Raw genomic sequence first — 18,837 nt, 5'->3', positions numbered from 1 at the left:
TGCAGCATCCCCATGATTACATGATGAAAATGAGTTACTTGGCAACCAGCATGTATTTTTGACGGTTGCAGGGTGCTAGGATCATGTGATCACATTTGTGACCTTCCAAACCACTTAACTGCATGATTCACTTAACATGCAAAAAGTCATAAAATTGAGAGGGACTCACTCAACTTGCTTAGCAACAGAAATTCTGATCCTAATTGTGATTGTAAATCAAGGAGTATCTGTATTTACCCTACAGATATACAAGTATTTTCCATGTCTTAATATAGGTAGTCCTCACCAAACTCTAATTGGGACTGGTAACTCTGTTGCTAAGTAATGTTATAAACTGAAATGTTATGGCTGCACTGATTTATGTCAGTGCAATATCATATTGTTGTGACTTGCAACTTCCCACTGACTTTGCTTGCAGAAAACTGGCTGTGAATGTATCAAATGGTGATCATGTGACTGCAGGATACTGTGATTGTCATGAATGCATGCCAGTTGCCAAGCATCCAAGTCACCATCACATGACTGCAGGAATATGACAGCTGCGAGCTCAAGGACTGGTCATAACTATCCTTTTCAGCACCCTGGTAACTACCCTGTTTCCACCAAAATAAGACATTCCCTGATAATAAGCTCAATCGGGCTTTTGAGTGCATGGCAATAAGGCCAAGCGCTTATTTCAGGGTTCAAAAAAATATAAGACAGGGTCTTATTTTCGGGGAAACATGGTAGTCATCGAACAAGCAATCTCTAAGTGAGAACTATGTGTATTTCCCTGTCCGTGCTCTACACCAGGGATGCGTCACACACAGGCCACACCTACCCCAGTTCTGTGAAGGGAAAAAATGTCGCAATTTGTCACATGACGCCACAAGTTTGACATCCATGCTCTACACTTTTTTTACTACACAGAGTGCTTTTGTAATAACAGTAATTAGGAATAGTATTAGGAGAACAAGAAGGAACATTTTTTACACACTTCCACAGATATCAATATGTTAAACAGTTGATTCAGTCTAATATATTGCATATCTAGACTTTGCTGTACAACTTCTACAAATAGGGATAAAGATTTAATCCTGATTTAAAAAGTTACATCATCGTAGTATCACAACATACATCCCATCCTGCTGTCCCAATCTCCTGAATGCCACCAGATTATCTAATTAAGCACTCTGAAGGTTCTTTCATCCCATTAAAATATAATGGGGGCTTCCTTATTTACAAATCTCATCTTAATTGCAAAAGGAGTAATCTCACTAGTAATTGAGCGAAAAGATTAAAGTTCATTTCCTTACCAAAAATTGTAGGAGGAGAATTGTTTAGTTTACAACAGCCCAGTCTGGTAATGTCTGTTCAAAATGTTATGAAAAGGCACCAACTTTTGGGAATGATAGTTTGCTTCATCAGAATCCTCTTCCACCAGAGGCTCAAAGACGACGTTAGACAAGAAATGAAGAAAACATTAAAAACTCAAACTAGTGTCACCCAAATGCCCAGAGGTATAAGAGGAGGGGAAGGCAAAACAGCTTTTCAAGATTGTTACTACAGCCTATATTCGAGTCCAGGAGAGTTCCAGTCATTCTTGGAAGTGTTTCCTTAGCTGGTCTACCTCAAAGGGCTGACAATCAGCTACCTTCCAAGGGAGCATTTCTGTGTAAAAAAGGGCTCCCAAACTAGGAGCCAGAACATGTCTTCATGATAAACTGTGACATTGGCAAATTTGTAAAAGGAGTATATGAAATACCTGTTATTTTCTTAGTTCAAGTATAAATATTTATCGACTCAGAATGTTTCAACATCTTGCATTTTAAAAGAACTCAAAATGGCTTGAAGGTTCTGATGGAAGATATATTCAGAAAATTTCAAGTATTCCAACAGTAAGAATCATAGGAAATAAAAATAAGCCCCTTGTATCCACATTTTCATTTTAAGGTTCAAAGTAGATATGCTTATTAATATAGCAGCCATCCTAATGAAAAATTCACCAAGAGAATGAATTTAAAAATGAAACTGTTTTAAATATTCACATAGTGAAGGAGGCAACATATTTTAAGGCCTGATTACTTCTCACAGACTACCAAAAAACAACACAGCAAGAGATACTGGATATCTGAATACTGGACACCTTCAAATATATAACACAAACTTATGATATAACACAAACTTATCACCTCCACCAAAAACATTTTCAAATGTAACAAAACAACAACAACCCCAAAAACATTTTATTATATAAAAATATTTAAATGTTCATAATTTTAAGCAAAATTCATCAAAATCAAGGTGCAAACCTGGTCACCTAAATTCTAAACACTCTTTCAGAAATACAAATTAATAATACCCTTAGGACCTTATTTGCCAGATTTATTAAACATCTACATATTCTACAAATCCTAAAACACCATCCTGTGGAACAGCACCACCACCATCAATCAAATTATTCTGAAGGTAATCATTTTTAAAAATTTTCTTGAATTTTTCTGTAACATTATGCAGAATTTCCTGAATGGATGAATGTTGGCCCTTGATGTTACTTGTTGAGCTGTTGCTTGATGATCTTCCAACTTCACTACCAGTTACTCATTTACATATTCCACTTAATGTCCTTTTAAAGACCAGAACAGATGAGATACAGTTTTACTTGTCCTCATTTGCTACCATAGCCTCTATGGCATTCCAGTCCAGCTTGCTAAGGATGCTGCTGGTACTTTCACTCATACTGTCAATATTATTAAGACTGGCAATGGAGCAAGCATCTTCTGGGAGTGATTCCTGGAGAGAGAAAGAGAAGTATGATGGAGATAAGAACTAGACCAGTCAAGAGACCTTTTCAAGGCCAAAAAAGTCTTTTTCCCCTTGGGTTAAAATTAGGCCAGCTAATACAAAAGTATATAATCAACAAAAAGCCTTAATGTTTGATCTCTGTTGGAAACCATTCATTGGCCCCACTCTTTCCTTGCTTCCTACTTCTGTGGCTCAAAGACACCAGTTTCTTGTATAGTTTTTCCCCGAAAATAAGACCCGGTTGTCGATCGAAAGGTCGGTAGCTCAGCGGTTCTGTCAGCCTCTATGATGCTTGCTTGCTTTCGGCTGCCATTGGAATGGGAGGGGGGAGGCATTGCTGGTATTTGGGGGGAGGGAGGAAGTGAGCTGGTGGAGATGTCTCGAAAAAGGGAGGAAAATTCTCAGTCTTCATAGCAGCTGCAGAGAGAGCTGATAGCTGTCAAGGTCAATTGTCCTGGCATACCAGATAGATGGGGCCGTCTGAAGAAGTACCCCACATGACAACTTGGGAAGATGTGGATTGGACACTCAACCTGGGTCCTTGGGGGGAGGGATTTGGGGATGCTTTCAATATGTAATTTTCACGCCTATTGTCTCAGACTTTCGCTGCATTCAGTTCATACTCAGAAAAAGTACCTTTCTCTACAAACATGGAGTTGGGTTTTTCTTTCATGAGTTTTGAACGGAGGCACACCTGACATTAAGCAAAGTCTGCTTTACCAGCCATCCCAGAGAAAACTCTATCTTGGGTAGCGGTTCAAATCCCTAGTGCCATGTAACGGGGTGAGCTCCCATTAATTGTCCCAGCTTCTGCCAACCTAGCAGTTCAAAAGCATGTAAAAAATGCAAATAGAAAAAATAGGGATCACTTTGGTGGGAAGGTAACAGCGTTCCGTGTGCCTTTGGCATTTAGTCGTGCCGAAGCCTTGCCAGCTGCAGAAGAAGTAGGCCCACAAGGCAGTTGTCGGGGTGTGTGAGGCCTGGCTGCAACTTTCCGAAAGTAAGTAGTAGGGCAACTCCACCCCCACATCCCCACCCTAGCTTAATTTCCCCCCCTTGCGCCTCGCCCCACCCCGTGTACCCTGGAGTGGGTGGGGTTTTAATTAGGACTTATTTTGGGGGTAGGGCTTATATTGGGCACATGTGTAAAAACCAAGTTAGGGCTTATTTTCGGGATAGGTCTTTTCTTTGGAGAAACACAGTAGTACTATCTCCAATGGATGCCTCTGCCCTCCTTTTTCAGATTGCTCTGTGCCTTATTGAAGTGAAGTTTTTATATAGTACAAAAGGGATTCATTTGGAGGCCTAAGCTTTTCTCGTCTTCCCCTTCTATTCTGCCTCCTCAAAATCCTATGAAAACACAGCACAGCAAGAGTGGAGAAACACTGGAAAGACCTTCTATCTAATTTGGCCCCACTTTTTGGAAAGAGGGGGGATACCCTTCTTACAGCATGGCCCACTGGCATCCTAGGAGAAGGTGATTCTGCTCATCTCAAAAGTTGTTGGATCTTCAGATGAAACCTTTTCATATTTTCCTTTTAAGAAGCACCCTCTTTTTTTAGCCCTGAGACTATAGTCCTATTTTTTTTGTTTGTAGAAGAGTGACAAGAATTTATCAACTCCAAAACTGGATTTGGGATCAAATGTTGAATAGAATAGAATAGAATAGAATAGAATAGAATAGAATAGAATAGAATAGAATAGAATAGAATAGAATAGAATAGAATAGAATAGAATAGAATAGAATAGAATAGAATAGAATAGAATAGAATAGAATAACAGAGTTGGGACGGACCTTGGAGGCCTTCTAGTCCAACCCCCTGCCTAGGCAGGAAACCCTACACCACTTCAGACAACATCTTCTTAAAAACTTTCAGTGTTTACAACTTCTGGAGGCAAGTTGTTCCACTGATTCATTGTTCTAATTGTCAGGAAATTTCTCCTTAGTTCTAGGTTGCTTCTCTCCTTGATTAATTTCCACCCATTGCTTCTTGTCCTGCCCTCAGGTGCTTTGGAGAATAGCTTGAATATGAAAAGGCACTGTAAATAATAAGAATCTGATCCTTCTCCCAGGAGAGACATAGATACCAAATAAAATGAAGTCACAAACAAGTACCTATTTCAGAGCTATAGCCTGATTTGTTCTATTTTTGCTGTCCTCACCTTCTTGAAATGTACATTAGATGTGCCATACAGTATTTGTTGGATCTCTTCGGGGACACTCCAACCACTCACAGTATTGTCATCAGTCTCTTCAGTGGCCTGAGATGTCATACTAGAAGTGAAGAACCTTTTCTCATTCACTGACTCTCTTGTCTGATCAAAAGCTGGAGGGGAACAAATTGTTGAAAGATTTTGTATTTTAGTTTATTTAAATTTCTTACTATTTAAGTATTTAGTAGTTTGACCTAAATTTTGAATCCAATTTGATAAAAGTAAGTTTTAGCGCTGCTTTTTATATCTCTTAAAATATCTAAAAGGGACTTTCTAGTTAAGCATTTCTATTTAACTTCAGGCTATTCCCCCATGGTTGACCTTGGTATCTATCATGCATCTGTTAATCAATGACAGAGACAGAGGACCCACTGAAGTTCTCACAGGCTTCTCCTCCCAGCTTCAACATCCCAACAATTATGGAGCCATGAAAGGACTGCAAGAATACTTGAGGCTATTCCTGGCTTGAGCATGAATGGAGGGAAGCTCACTGTCAAGGATATTAACAACTCTTGTTAATCTAAGTTTCCCTGTCCCTTAATATATGTGACCAAATTGGCATCCTTCTCATTCAAGTGTGGGGCATCAAAAAGGCAATCCTATATGTTCCTGTAATTCCTTCGTGTCCATCAAAAGAAGACTACAAGCTTCAAAACAGTGTCAATGCTGCCAAATTATGTCAAAAAGTTATTATAAAGTATGAGTCTATACTGCCCATAATATTGGGATAGAGTATATTTTCCCACAAGCGTTCATAAGCTCAGAAGGAAAAAATGTATATAGGTCTTGCACAGAATTTATGTCCATAGCTATCAATTTTTGGACTACAATTATTGCTTGCAGAATGTATTTTTTAAATCTCTCTGTAATAGTGGTGACTCTCTTCAATGAGGCTTCCAAACAATGTAGGGAAACAGCCTCCCCCCCGCCCCCCGCAAAAAGATCTGGAAAGCATTCCAACTAGGAAGCGAGAAAGACATTTATACTGTAAATTTTGCCAATGATCCATTTAGATAAATTTTGACTTCTTCAGCTCATGAGATAAAGGTCTTCTGTGAGCTACCTCAGTCCACCTAATGATTGGATTTGTACTAAATTATCACTAAAGTACTCAAAGCAAGTGAACAAGAAAAGTTAAAATCTGAAAAAAGTTTAATCACTATGAATTAATCCAAACTGAAAAAGCCTAGCAACGGGAGAAGGTCTTTTTCTAAAAACAGAAGGCATCTAAAGGGACCGTGGAGATGAGGGCCAATGAATAGCATTGAGTTTTATGCAACCACAAACCATGGCTTCTCGGGTCCAGCCTGCTACTCATCCATTGCCTCTGGTTTCTACTGCTTTTCCCATATGCTTCACCTTGATGGGCTTCTAGTAACATTCTTCTGTAAGGAGTTTGGCAGAGTCGATCTTAAGCAAAAAAGACAACAAAACTGTTCCTTTCACATTATGGCTTAGGAACTTCAAACAAAGTTATCAGATTACAATTCGGTGTGATCTGGCAATCTTTATTATCTTCACACCCTGGCAAAAGCCTAGAGTTTCTTTGCTATATGTTTCTGTTTGCTTACCCCTAAAATTTCAAGGCTCTAATGAAATGGAATTAATGTTCTATTTCTCCATAAAGCTTTGTTTGCTTATTTCTTTAAATGTTAGGATGCAAAATGTATGTGTAAAATGTTACAGTCTGAAAATGCTCCATGCCCTTTGCACCGAATATTTGATAACTGGCGTCATTAAAAACAAATCTTTGTTTCTTACCCTTTTTCCGAGCGGTGTCACAAGACAGATTTGAAAAGGATCTTGCTGGACCCAAACCAACTTTGGCAAATGGCTTGCTCCTCCCATGGAAACTTCAGTAAAAAAAATATATTGTATTTTTATAATTGCAATAATTATTCTGGAACTTTTTGAAAATACATAAACTGGTATATATATCATATTTTTCAGAATATAAGACACACCTTCCCCCCCCCAAAGGGGGTGAAAATTTAGATGCGTCTTATACACCGAATGTAGCCCCGCTCACCCACTGGCCCCCACCCTTTGGCCTCTGCCTCCCAGCAATTTACCTCTTTGCAGCAAGCAGCAAGAAGAAACAACCCATTTCAGCTTCACACAGCCTAATTAGCACAAGTTGATTGTCTGTTGGATTGGACTCCCCACTCTCAGCTGTTTTGCGCAGGCCTCTGCTGCTCGCTGCAAGCAGGTAAATTGCTGGGAGCAGATTTTTTTCTTGTGCTAATCAAGCTATGCTGAAAATGAAAATGAAAGTAAAGCAGGCTATTTGCTGTTTGCTGCAAGGAGGAAAAATTGCTGGGAGACATAGGCAGATTTATTTTTCTTGTTTTCCTCACCAAAAATGGTAGGTGCGTCTTACAGTCCGGAGCGCGTTATACTCCGAAAAATACTGTAGGCTGGTTGCAAGGCAAAGGGTGAGGCACGAATGATTGTAACCAGGTGTCAGCAGAAGAGCTTTAGGTAGCTGCTTTGCTTGGAAACAAGTGTTTGGAATCCTAGTTTCTGTCTTTTGTTCCTCTTTCTTGTTTGGACCCTTTGACTGCCTGAGTACCTAATTTGGTTTTCTGTGACTCTTGGAATTTATTGGGACTATGCTACTGCTCTTTGGATTGTGCCGGCATTTTTCAGGCAACTATTCTCTGCTAGGCATTTGAATTACTTTCCTGTTGACTGTTAACTTCTTAAACTGTAGAAACTATTTCAGCTTCGGAATGCTGTGTCTGCATCTGTGTGCCAGCAAAAATAAGTTTGTCAAACCATCCCTCAGTACATTGTCATTGCTATGATACTGAACCACTGTGAAGTTAAAAGTGAAAATTAGTGCTCAAATTTGGCAATACTTTTTTTCTAGGAGTAAGAGCAACTGCGCTCAGACTTCTGTCTGACCAGCCCTGCACAGTGTTGTCACATTGGTAAATCTGAGAATGAAGCAGGAAAATTAATGACAATACTACTTTACAATACGTTACCCTCCAGCAGAAGCGATGCGTGGCTGCTTAAAATCATAAGATGATTTTCTTCCAGATGATGGTTTATATTTACTGGAAGGGAGCTGCGCAGTGTCCGACAGCAAGTCATGCATCAGACTGAGAGCTTCGCTGACTCTTAAATTATGATGTTCAGATAGCAAGGCCCTTCAGAGAAAGCAAATGGGTCAGTTTATCTACTAACTACTCAACAATTGGAGATATTTATTTTTTAACAAACATCCCTTCTAGGTTATTTAAAAGCAATCTAAGTTTGTCACTACTGGGGGAAAAAGGAGACACATAAAAATATTCTGTATACAAGAAAAACATACTAGTAGAAGTACAGGTAGTCTTTGATTTACAACAGTTTATTTAGTGACTGTTCGAAGTTAGAACAGCACTGAAAAAAGTGATTCATGACCATTTTGCATACTTGTGACCACTGCAGCCTCCCCATGGTCACATGGTTAATTCGATGCTTGGCGATTGGTTCATATTTATGATGGTTGCAGTGTCCCAGGGTCACATGGTTAATTGCAACCTTCTGACGAGCAAAGTCCATGGGGATTCACTTAAAAACTGTGACACTAACTTCAGGGATTCACTTAACACATCTGTGTCAGGGTTGTAAAATGGGGCAAAATTCATTTCCCAACTGTTTTAGCAACAGAAATTTTGAGCTCAATTATGGTCATAAATCAAGGACTACCTGTAATTTGTAAAGGACTGTACGAAAGCGACATTATTGATTTTGTCTGTTCTACTGCCATATAACGAACAAGGTCAGAGACAAGAGGACCAAAAATATCAAATAATTTGGTAACAACGAAAGTGGCTGAGGAAAATCTGTAGAAAAATTGATATAGTGTGACATATGTTCCCTTAAAATATAGAAACATTCCATGTTCCACTCCAAGAATTCCAAACAATGTGGAATTTGGAATTCCTAAAAAATTCAAGTCTATAACAGAGTGACTTTACCCACAGAATGGATACCGTAGAATTGTTTTATAGTGTCCCCAACACAAAGTTTCTCTTTAAACTGGGTTTTAACAGTTCAACTCAAAATTTTCCCAATATTTTCTTTCATCTTATCCCTGGGGCATAGAATTCAGATGCCTTATCCTAGAATTATTTCATTCAATTTCATTCATAAAATTTGACAAACCAGCGAAAGACATATGGGGAAATGTAGACAATTTACACTTAATAGCTCAACTGCTACCACATACAATGGATTAAAAGTCTAGAAAGCTCCTGAAAAATAACATACTTATCTTTCTCCCTTTTCTTTTTCTGTTGTAATTTAATCTCTCGTGTTGACAGTCCAGGGGGCTATACAAAAAACGCAAACAGATACATATCAGTTATCTGGTCTGCAGTATTAACTGTTCTAATTGAGAACTGAGGGAGCTTAGTATTATTGTCAGAAAATTTACTGACAAAATGCTGTTTATTACATACATTGCTAGATTCTGCTCTGTAACAATTAACATTTGAAACAAGTAAGAGTACTGGGTTTGAATAATTTTACAGAGAAATAATTCTTTAAATGTATTTTTAAAATTTATTTATTTTTTAAATCCTTTTTCCCCCAACCTTCTGAGTCCCTGTTCCTTTGGTCCATTCCCTTAACATTAATATTAAGATGTGTTTATAGAGAGATTTGAGTGTTTTAGTATTATAGCATTGGGTTAGTAATCCTAGCTTTTAGTTATTTTATATCTCTTACAAGTGAAAGTGTTATTATTGAAATGGATGTAATTGTACAATTCCTGATTGTACTTTATGTTGGACGATGACTGAAATAAATATTTGACTCCTAAAGAAAAGCTCACTTTTTAACCATCAAGATTATTTTTTAAAGTTTCCCTTGTCTTTAGAGATGACAATTTCCAACTGTTTAATGTTATTGTTTCATCCAGCACAATCTCCCATCATGGTCCTGCAGAGATTTTTAAACATTGTAAGGATTTTAGCGGTCTAAAGTCTCCTGGCACGGCCTGTTCTTCCTGGACAACAGCCATTCCCTCTGAATCATGCTGTCAAAGATTGAAACCTAGAGAAATGGTGAATTACTCTTGCTCAGGTTTCTACAGATGATGGATGAATTTGAAGAATCCAGGGTTTTAAATAAGATAATATTTCTGATGAGTTATGGTTTCTTCTTTGCCAAATGGAAGGAGAGAAATTGATGTTCCTGTCTTCTCAGAATTAGCTGGACTGTGGCCTTTGAGAATGGAGAAATCCATGGGAAATCTCCCCTTTCCTCTCTGCTTAAGCATACAGAGCCATTCACCTCCACCATAAGAAATGCCTGGGTTTAATTTAGGTGCTGTACCAGGGAGACAAACACTCTGCAACACTTGAGCTGCCTCTCACTAAACTCTGAGGGATAATTCTCAAATACAGCTCATCTGCCTGGAATTCACACTGTATATCTGACATTAATACAATTGAGCAGGTCCAGAGGTATTTCACGAGAAGAGCCCTCTACTCCTCCGCTCACAATAGAATCCCTTATGCCACCAGGGTCAAAATTTTGGGCTTGGACAACCTGGAACTATGCCGCCTACGGTCTGAACTAAGCATAGTACACAAAATTGTCTGCTACAATGTCCTACCTGTCAACAACTACTTCAGCTTCAACTTCAACAATACATGGGCAAACAATCGATACAAACTCAAGATAAACTGCTCCAAACTTGATTGCAGAAAATACGACTTCAGCAACAGAGTGGTCAATGCCTGGAATGCTCTACCCGACTCCGCAGTTACATCCTCAAACCTCCACAGCTTCAACCTTAAACTGTCTACCGTGGGCCTCACCCCATTCCTAAGAGGTCCATAAAGGGGGCGGGCATAAGCGCACCAGCATGCCTACCGTCCCTGTCCTACTGTCCCCATTTTTTTGTACTCATTCCTTGTTCATGTCTATGTTTATACCTATACCTGTTATCTTGTACATGTTCAACCAGCTAAATAAAATAAAATAAAAATAAAATAAATAACGTAACAATATACCATGGGTGAATGAGAACTCTTCGCTTTTGGTGGTGGTGGTGGTGGGTATGTGGATAGTTTGGATTTTTAAGGTGTATCCATATCTCAGGCATCACCAAAATTAACTGCTATGAGGAAGATGCCCAAGTGCAAAATCAAAATCTTTTCTCTACACATAGAAGTGTTTCATCTTTCAATCTTCCACCTATGCTTCATCTCGGATTCCTTTCTCCCTACTTTCCTGGATATCTGCTACATTGTCTCCCCATTCCCACTCCATAGCTCAGGTCGTGTTTTTTAATACCCTTCCATGACTTCCCCCTCTCTAGGGCACCCTTCCCACGGCTTTTTATACTATTTCTATTTTTTTAATATACTATTTCTTTTACTTATTTAACCAGATATAAAACAGGTCCCATGTTTTCTTTTTGCTTGCTTGTTTTTGACAGCTAGATGCACTGCGTAACAAAATTATGCCTTGCGGTCTCCAGCCGTCTTTTTCTTTGGAAATATCTGAGTCTGCATGAGATCCAGGCGTATTTTGTAGAAATGAATAAAAATGGTGGCTGGAGGCCAGAAATTTTCAGTGGAACACTGTAATTTTTAAAAAGGAATTTACAGTGGGTAAATTCATCTTCCAGAATTGTTATGATTATGCATTTTCATTTTTCTTCTCACACTTGATTTTATAATTGATATGCCATCTTTCTGAAGAAGTGGCCATCCAGATTTAGAAATCCAATTTTAGAACTGAGAGATTCATATTGATAAAATTTCTCCTTTTAATATTTCAATGCAAATAGCCTTACCATCTTTCTCAAATAGAATGGACTGTGCTCTTTTGCCCGTTTTTCGGACAGTGTTTGCATATATTCGGCAAGTCTTTCTTTTCGTTTTCTTTTCATCCAAGCATGTAACTCTTTTTTATCCTCCTCAGCTTTATACATCTTTTTACGTGGTATATTTGAACGACTGAAATAACAAAGTCAGAGTCTATGACATTATTTTCTTACATCATGATTCTTAACTAAGACAGGAATAGATGCCTTTAAGCATATTTTGCTACCAAATATTTAATGACTCCAGAATCATACAATAGAAATAAACTATTTCTTTATTTGTAATACCAGCCAGAAGTTGCTAAGACCATTGTTATTTAAGGGATGGGGGGAGGGGAACAAGTCAAAGTAAAAATATTACAAACTGCTGTAATTTTCAGGGGAAAAAATTATGGCTGCCATTCATACATAAAGTGTTGTTTTTCCCCCTTTTCTATTGTCATTTAGAGCAGGGGTGTCAAAATCGTGCCGCGTCATGTAATGTATCGTGACTTTTCCCCCCTTCACTAAACTGGGCATGGGCATGGCCAGTGCGTGACTCATCTGGCCCATGGGCTGCTAGTTTGACAACCCTGATTTAGAGATAAACACTAGTCCCGATTATTTAATTGACTGGTGGAAATCCTAAGTATGGAAACTAGCAATTCCATCTGCCCATGAATATTGATTCATTCATAGTCTGTTTGTCATCGGATGCACATGAGGTGAGCATCCCTGTTCAGAATCACCAGCCACCACACAGTTAAAGTTGAACAGTGACTCTTTATGCATCAAGGTCAGTGCATCTACAATGAAGTTGGTTTCTTCAAGTTGGTGTATATATTACAATAAGAATGAATACAGGTAGTAAATTCATCTACTTCCTGTATTTTGCCCTACCCCAAAACAACTACTGTTTATCAGATCTCATACAACCTAACATTTGCAACACAGTATCATCAGTGTGTAGCTCAAAGGTATTAAAAGTATCAATGTAACACTACCTGGCCATTTTTTTAGCTTGAATTTCTGTAAGGCCCAGCTCTGAAGGAGTAACACCATTCTCCACTATAAGATCATTAATGATGTCCAAAACATCACTCAAGCCAGTGATTTGAAGGTGATCTTCTGAACATCTATCGAAAAAAACTAATTAAATTGCTGCAAACTGGAATGCTACTTTTAAAAATACACATAGCGATCAAATAACATCACAATGACACTTCTAAACCTTTACATAAAACAATAACTGAAATATAAGGACAGATGCTATGAATATACAAGTGTAGGCAAAAGATGGACTTTAATCATTTTCTCACACTACAGGTCATCCTTGCTTAATGTCTATTCATTCAGCAATCTTTCGAATTTACAAGGCAGTGAACAAGTGGTTGTGATGGCTGTTACAGCACCCCAACAGTCACATGATCGGAATTCAGGTTCTTGGCAACCAGTCTGCATCTACAACCAGAGCGTGGACTCCAGCTGCCTCACATTTTCCTCTGTCTTTTCGGCTGCCCTGCACGTTACTGTGGCCTGCTCGGCACCCCCCAACCTGACATTGCCATCTTCTTCCTCCCACTGCTGACCTGGGATCTGGGGCTAGGCAAAGGCACAGTCCTGGGATGGACACGGTGAGCTTGGCAGAGCAATAGAACTTGATCTGCCAAAGGGAACTCGCTAGGCCTTGCTGGGGAACAGACAGTGGGACAGAGCCGGCAGGCCATACAGGGCAGGAGAAGTATAAGGGCAGCTGCAGGCAGGCCTCCAATGCACGTGTGGTTGAAAAAGTGGTCGGAGCGATTTCTGATTTCCTGCCAGCTTCTCCATTGCTTTTGATTGTGGAAAAGTTGGAAAGACGTTAGAAATTATGACATGACCATGGCTTGCTGCAACACCATAATCACTGAGTATCCAGGTTGTGATCCGATGACCCCAGGAAAGCAGGGATGGCTGGAATCTCTGAACTGATTACAAGTCCCCCTCATTCAGTGTCATCGTTATCTTTGTATGGTTGCTGAATAAATGGTTGTATCTTAAGGAAAAACCTTTAAGTCAAATTTGGCTCTTTAATAAAAACTTACTAGAGTACATACTAAAGTACTCTATAAGTACTTCTTCCTATAATTTTGAAATCTGCCACTAAGTAGAGGATAGAATTTATTTCCAAAGCTGGTATACTGATAGCAGAGTGGTAGGAAAGTCCCCCAATATGACTCTCCCTACTTCAGTAAATGCTTTTGAAATATTTTCTCATACATACCTCTCATCTTGTTCTTCCATTTTAAAACTAATATCTATAAAAAAAACAACAACAGAGATCATCACTAACTTTTAGAGTTAATAAAAAATAAGCCAACTTTTAGCCTGGTTTATTAATAAAATTAATTAAAATATTAATCACTCAAAATAATATTTCCTTTCAAGCCATGTCAAAGAATGTTATGGGTCACTGACGGAGACTTCCTTACGTGATAAAAGCTCGAAGGTCCCTTCCAGCTCTATCCTGATTGAATTTAATGTAAAAATATGGATATGCTACTAGCAAATAACATATTCTATAAACAAGATGGTTTACAAAATTATAAAAAAAAAATAACGCAAAAACCAAGAAAGAGTAGTACCAGAAAACAACTTGTTGACCCTGGGATGATTAGCAGCTGATACTGAAGGTGAAACAGAAGGTGTTTTTAAGGCAATGAAATCCTTTGGGGAAGACTCTGCTTCTAAAAAGTCTTTTTCCTCTGTAAAATTCTCCACTCTTATATGGGTTGAATAACGTTCTAGTTGAACAGAAGAACAGAGTGAAACCAAAGTTAAAAGAGGTACCATATAAAAAGCTATGCGACATTCAGGATAGAAGCTATGTTCCTCTCTTACAGCAAGTACAATGAAGAATTAAGTGCAGATTTATTATGGCACGTGGGTTGATGGGCAGTAAAGGGGTGATATTCCTTTAAAACTCAGGATATGCTTACTGATACCATAGCATCACTTTAAAAACCACGAGATTTCAGTATCATAACAACTCAACTGCAGATGTTATGTCAATCAGTCACTCAAGATGAAAGCAATTTGGCCACACTTATCTTCCATTGGTAGATTCCCAAATGTTTGTGGTCCAAAACAGAGTTATAAGACTGCTGGTTGGAGTTGGAAGACTAAGTAACATTATAACCAGAATTAATAAATTTCCATAGCAAATTTCCAAGTTCAGTTCCAGTTCTGGCTTTGATCTTTAAAATCTGTCCTGGGATTATGACCATTTGTTTAGCGACCATTCAAAGGCATGATGGTGCTGAACAAATGGTTCTTATGACTGGTCCTTTGAGTTCCATCTGTTGCAACATTCCTATGGTCACTTGATCACAATCAGGTGACTATGATTGTAACATGCCACAGTCACATCATTTCTGACATTCCCTGCTGATTTCCACAAGCAAAGTCAATGGGGAATCCTGTAGAAAATCATAAATTGCAATCATGTGAACTTAAGATCCCACATCATCCTTGGGTTATGTTAGCAACCAGGACTGCTCAAATTGCTTTTACTAAGTGATGCAGTCAAATGAGATTATGATTTATGACTGTACTGTTTAGTGACGGAAATTCTGATCCCCACTCTAACCTCAGACCAGACTTCTCTTCTTCCCTATATATCTACCAAATCTCTTCTATGTGTTCTTATTATGTAAAGGGAGATATATTTTGAATCACTTATTCCCTTCCATATCAAATTGCCATACAGTCATAATATCTTCAACCCAACCCTCAATTAGTAAACTCACCTGCTTTGCAAAGCTGAACACCTGGTGCAAAGAACAATATGTCATCTTCTTCTTGCGGAGGTATCACACTGACATCTTTTGCTGTTTCCCCAAACTGTAAAAAAGAGACACTTATGACATGCAGCACTTCTCACCTACATCTGTACATAATAAATATTATAATATATATGTCTTTTCTGAGCATCTCTTTTCCATTTCATTTAATACAGAAGTCTAAGGTTAACCCAAATATATTGAAAAAAATACAACTGTTAATATTTTTTTAAAAAAAATCTCTCCTTTGCTGATTTTTGTACACATCTGCAGAAGTTTCTTTTATAAATTAGACAGTATATCTATGCTTTTAACACAGAGTTTATTACAGTTTATTTATTTTTTTCCCTATATCTGTCTTCACGATGAAAGTAGTAATAAAATTCTACACTTTACATATTGATTTGCATTTAATTTTTTTCATTAAAATTGACTAAATTATAATTGAATTTATTACTGATCAATGAAGTATTTTTTTTCAATCACAGTAAAATCATTTATACCCCTAACTTTCACACAAAGTTTCCTAAGCAACTTATTACTAGCCAGAAATCTTGTATCATATCTAAGACATGTGCTTTCTCCTCCAGTTGAAAGCACATATAATTGATACACACACACACATGTATACATAAAATTTATATTTACTGACAAAGGAAATAATTTAATACAAAATAGTTTGTCGTGAAAGCGACTGCCTGAGGACTCCTGGATTGGGGCTGAAAGACGAAAGGAAGCAGTATGCTCCTTCCCATATCTGGGTAGACTAGGTTGCTTCATTAGAAAACCCATATATATATATATATACATACACATACATACATACATACATACATACATACATACATACATACAATTACCAAGGGGAGAAGGATTTAAAATAAAAACATGAAGTGACATATACCAATTTGGTAGTGCTATATTCTTTCTCCATTTTTTCTGCCAAATTTTGTAAGTACGATAGTTGCCTATCCATTTCTTGTAGTTTTCCAGAAAAATGCTGTCTACTGATCTTTTGACCCAATTGTCCTGTGTAAATACTGGAAAAATCTTCATGAAGGAGACTTGAGGTAAGATGATCCCCAGCAGTTTCTTCCTCTGTTATTCTTGGTGGTAGTAGAGCTAATTCAATCTCGAGACTCTTTTCTTTCAATCAAACAAAGACAAAAAAAGTGCAAAATATTTCCAAATGCGGCCAATTGCAGGTAGTTTTCAACAATTTATTTAGTGACCGTTCAAAGTTACAATAGCGCTGAAAAAGTGACTTAGGACTTTTTTCAGTTACGACTTTTGCAGCATCCCCACGATCATGTGATCAAAATTCAGATGACTGGCATCTGATTCATATTGATGACCATTGCTGTATCTCAAGGTCATGTAATTACCTTTTGTGACCTTCTGACAAGCAAAGTCAATGGGGAAACCAGATTTACTTAACAACCAGGCTACTAACTAATCAACCTCAGAGATTCAATTAACAACTGTGGCAAGAAAGGTCGTAAAAGGGGGGGGGAACTCACTTAACAACAGACATTTTGGGCTAACTTGTGGTCATAAGTTGAGGACTATTTGTAAAGGGTTTAATTGAAAGTCACAATAAAGTTTTATTTCTCTACAAAATTTCAAAGCGTACTCACAAAGTGCCATCAAGCTCTCAGCGTAGAGAGATCCAGATGTTACATTCCTGTGAGGTTTTACATGATCCCCTTCTCCCCCAGTGTTCCCCTAAGTATATTTTGAAAGCAAATTGTTATGAAACAAAAATTGTAAATGTTTACCTTGTCCCTCAGATTCATCCAGTGGTAATACACTGGTAACTTTTGGATAATACAGCTTGGTAGAAGCTGGGAATTCAGACTTCACAGGTTGTGTGACAATAGGCAGTGCAGCAGGCTCACATTTAACTGGCAAATTCTTGAGAAGATCACCAGATTCTATATCGGTCACACTGATATATCTCTGTTCAGCCTACACCATATATTTAAAAAACAAACAAACAAACAAACAAATCAAATTGTAGGTAGCAAACAAGGTTAAACTGTTAAATCTTTATAAAACTGCACTGAAGAACTGAACCTCTCTCCTCCCGTAACTGACAAATTTACTGAATAGTTTAGACCAGAGGTGTCAAACTCGATTTCATTGAGGGGCACATCAGGGTAGTGTTTGACCTCGGGGGGGAGTGGGCATGGCCCACTCGATGTCATTCATGTTGGGGGTGCGTGTGGTGGCCCGAGCGCTCTGCCAGTGAAAACTGGCTCCCAACCTCTGTTTTCGGCTGGGATGGCCTCCTGCACCTCTCTCCCAGAGAAAATGGTGCTTGGGAGGGCCGCATGCCCAGCCGAAAACGGAGGTTGGGAGCCCATTTTTGGTGACAGAGGCACTGTGGGCTGGTCCTTTGCTGTTTCCAGGGTGGCCCTGTGGGCCAGATCCGGCCCCTGGGCCTTGACTTTGACATCCCTGGTTCAGACAGATGGCTGCATTTTCAGGAGATGTTTCTCATTGACTGACCAAATCAGATGAAGATGGCAAAGGTGTCTCTGTAGTTGCGCTGGCTGACTTAAAGTTGAAATACAACTCTGGCGGCAAAGCCTGAGGAACGCAAGAAGGCAACAGTTCTAAAGAAAAAGAGAACATGGTTAAAAGTCACCTAAGGTTAACTCAACTTGGAGAGCTGAAAAAGCTACTTGGAAAGATAAACAGCATTGCGATGAATCCTGAAATGCTAAAAATGTAATTGCAGAGCAAGATTTTTTTTTTTTTTTTGACAGCCAAATAAAGGGTAAGCAAACTGACTTCTAAGGTCATGTGTCTTTCCTGAAACTCTTTTGTTAAAGCCTTTGAAACATCTTATTGTCGCTTAAAGTTGATGGCATGGTTTAATTACCATTTAGAAGTCAGAAACACAGGTACATACAAGAAAAAAAAAACACTGTGATGTGAGCCTTAAGCTAAATTTACTTAAAAACAAATGAGCCTCACTTTATGAAAAAATACTAGAAAATCTTGCGTTTGGGTAGCTGCTTCCTTGCTTCATTCATGGTGACCTTTACCCTCCTCACAAAAGGGATTGGGTATGACTACAACTATCAAAAAGCATCCTGATCTTAACCTTTAATAAAGTCCAATCAAGATAACAACTGTAGGTATTCCGATTTTCTCTAACAGTGGAAGAAAACTCTGAACATGTATTTTAAGTTCTAAACT

At 38.4% G+C, this 18,837-nt stretch overlaps 1 protein-coding gene across 1 annotated transcript in view; it reads right to left on the bottom strand.

Annotated features, from left to right (window-relative positions):
- Positions 1-872: 872 nt before the first annotated feature.
- Positions 873-18,837, bottom strand: part of CPLANE1 (ciliogenesis and planar polarity effector complex subunit 1) — a 61,373-nt gene continuing 43,408 nt past the window's right edge. The window contains exons 41-54 of the mRNA XM_070938899.1: positions 18,142-18,248; positions 17,409-17,598; positions 16,535-16,776; positions 15,598-15,691; positions 14,434-14,592; positions 14,073-14,106; positions 12,814-12,945; positions 11,801-11,963; positions 9,262-9,323; positions 7,989-8,153; positions 6,760-6,851; positions 6,286-6,408; positions 4,948-5,111; positions 873-2,772 (exon numbers count right to left, since the gene is read on the bottom strand). Of these exons, the coding sequence (XP_070795000.1) occupies positions 2,638-2,772; positions 4,948-5,111; positions 6,286-6,408; positions 6,760-6,851; positions 7,989-8,153; positions 9,262-9,323; positions 11,801-11,963; positions 12,814-12,945; positions 14,073-14,106; positions 14,434-14,592; positions 15,598-15,691; positions 16,535-16,776; positions 17,409-17,598; positions 18,142-18,248 (1,862 nt within the window). The 3' untranslated portion in view covers positions 873-2,637. The remainder of the gene's footprint in view (positions 2,773-4,947; positions 5,112-6,285; positions 6,409-6,759; positions 6,852-7,988; positions 8,154-9,261; positions 9,324-11,800; positions 11,964-12,813; positions 12,946-14,072; positions 14,107-14,433; positions 14,593-15,597; positions 15,692-16,534; positions 16,777-17,408; positions 17,599-18,141; positions 18,249-18,837) is intronic.

Source organism: Pituophis catenifer, unplaced genomic scaffold, assembly GCF_029215685.1.
Source record: "Pituophis catenifer annectens isolate HBS135680 unplaced genomic scaffold, rPitCat1.0.hap2 SCAF_2, whole genome shotgun sequence".
NCBI lineage: Eukaryota > Metazoa > Chordata > Lepidosauria > Squamata > Colubridae > Pituophis > Pituophis catenifer.
Note: the sequence above shows the minus strand (reverse complement) of the source record. Positions and strands in the feature narration are given on the sequence as shown.